This window comes from Penaeus monodon, chromosome 30, assembly GCF_015228065.2.
Source record: "Penaeus monodon isolate SGIC_2016 chromosome 30, NSTDA_Pmon_1, whole genome shotgun sequence".
In the NCBI taxonomy this organism is placed as follows: domain Eukaryota; kingdom Metazoa; phylum Arthropoda; class Malacostraca; order Decapoda; family Penaeidae; genus Penaeus; species Penaeus monodon.
Genome location: NC_051415.1, coordinates 31,287,856 through 31,289,128, shown reverse-complemented (window position 1 = coordinate 31,289,128; position 1,273 = coordinate 31,287,856). Strand labels below are relative to the sequence as shown.

Sequence of the window (1,273 nt, the reverse complement as noted above, 5' to 3'; positions counted from 1 at the left end):
GTAAACACAATCCTTACCGTAAGTCTAGAGGACTGAGCGCCTTGTATGTTTATCCAGAAGGTAATGCACAAGTACTCATCCAAGGGCATGATAGATGGAGTAACTAAATGTGCTATTTGGTTACTCCCTACTTCATTCACTGCGATGAACATGCTGTGACCTTTATAAAGACAAAAAAACGAGTAAGTTGACATGGCATTTCAGTGATTTACTTAACCGAGGCCATCCAGTGCAATCAGAAGAAAATTAAAACCTTGCAACGCTCAACTCATGCACATAAAATCCCTCCTAGATGAATAAAAGTCGATCAAAACAATACTCAACCATCTCCAAAATCAAATTAATATTTGTCACAACTATATATAAAAAACACACACACAAACAACAACCACATATCAAGGGAAACACCCAAAGAGTGAGAAGCAAGAAGCCTACCATCCATAGCGTCGAGGGTGTGGTCAAGAGAAGGTGTGCCTGAGCCCCATGTCCACTTCGCTGTGTCTCCGGGAAGGGACGTGTGGAAGCCGCATTGTTGTGGGTTTTCGAAGTCGCAGGCGAGTCCTCCTGGAACCACGACTGGAGGAGAGAGAGGGAGAGATAAGAAGGAGGGAAGAATGCACCGGGGGAGAGGGGAGAGGGGATAGGAGATGGGGATAGAGAGGGGAGAGGGAGAGAGAAGAAAGAGGGAAAAATGCAACGGGGGAGAGGGGAGAAAGGGGAAAGGGATAGGGATAAGAAAGAGGGAAAATGCAACGGGGGAGAGGGGAGAGGGATAATTATGAAAGAGGGGAAATACGACGGCGGAGAGGGGAGAGGAGAAAGGGTAGAGGGAAAGGGGAGAGCGGAGGAAAAAGGGATAAATAGAAATTAGGGAATCTGGTAAGAGTGCAAAGGGGAGAGTGATATATAAGAAAGAGTGGAGAGGATAAGACAAAAGGGAGAGAAAATGGACAAATAAGAAAGAGGGAATAGAGCAGGTGTGAAGGAAAAGTGGAGAGAGATAAATAAAAAGAAAGAGTGAGGGAGGAAAGATGAATCAGAAATAGGTAGGAGAGGGAGGAGAGGGATAAAAAAAAAAGAACGAGGGGAGAGCGGAGTGTGAAGAGAGGGAGGAGAGGGATAAATAGAAAATAGAAAGAGAAAAAGGAAGTAATGAGAGAGGGAGTAACAAAAAGAGAAAAGAAAAGGGAAGAAATGAGAGTAAGTTCTTACTTAGAGAAAAGCAAGGGTGTTTAGTAATCGGTATATGTATATTAGGCCTTATTGTTTTAAT

General features: G+C 43.8%; 1 protein-coding gene across 1 annotated transcript in view; it reads right to left on the bottom strand.

Moving 5' to 3' along the window:
- The window catches only part of LOC119592709 (MAM and LDL-receptor class A domain-containing protein 2-like), a gene marked incomplete at its 5' end in the record, with an annotated part of 12,914 nt that overhangs the window by 9,765 nt on the left and 1,876 nt on the right, over positions 1-1,273 (bottom strand). The window contains 2 exon segments of the mRNA XM_037941643.1: positions 18-160; positions 436-576. Coding sequence (XP_037797571.1) covers positions 18-160; positions 436-576 — 284 coding nt within the window.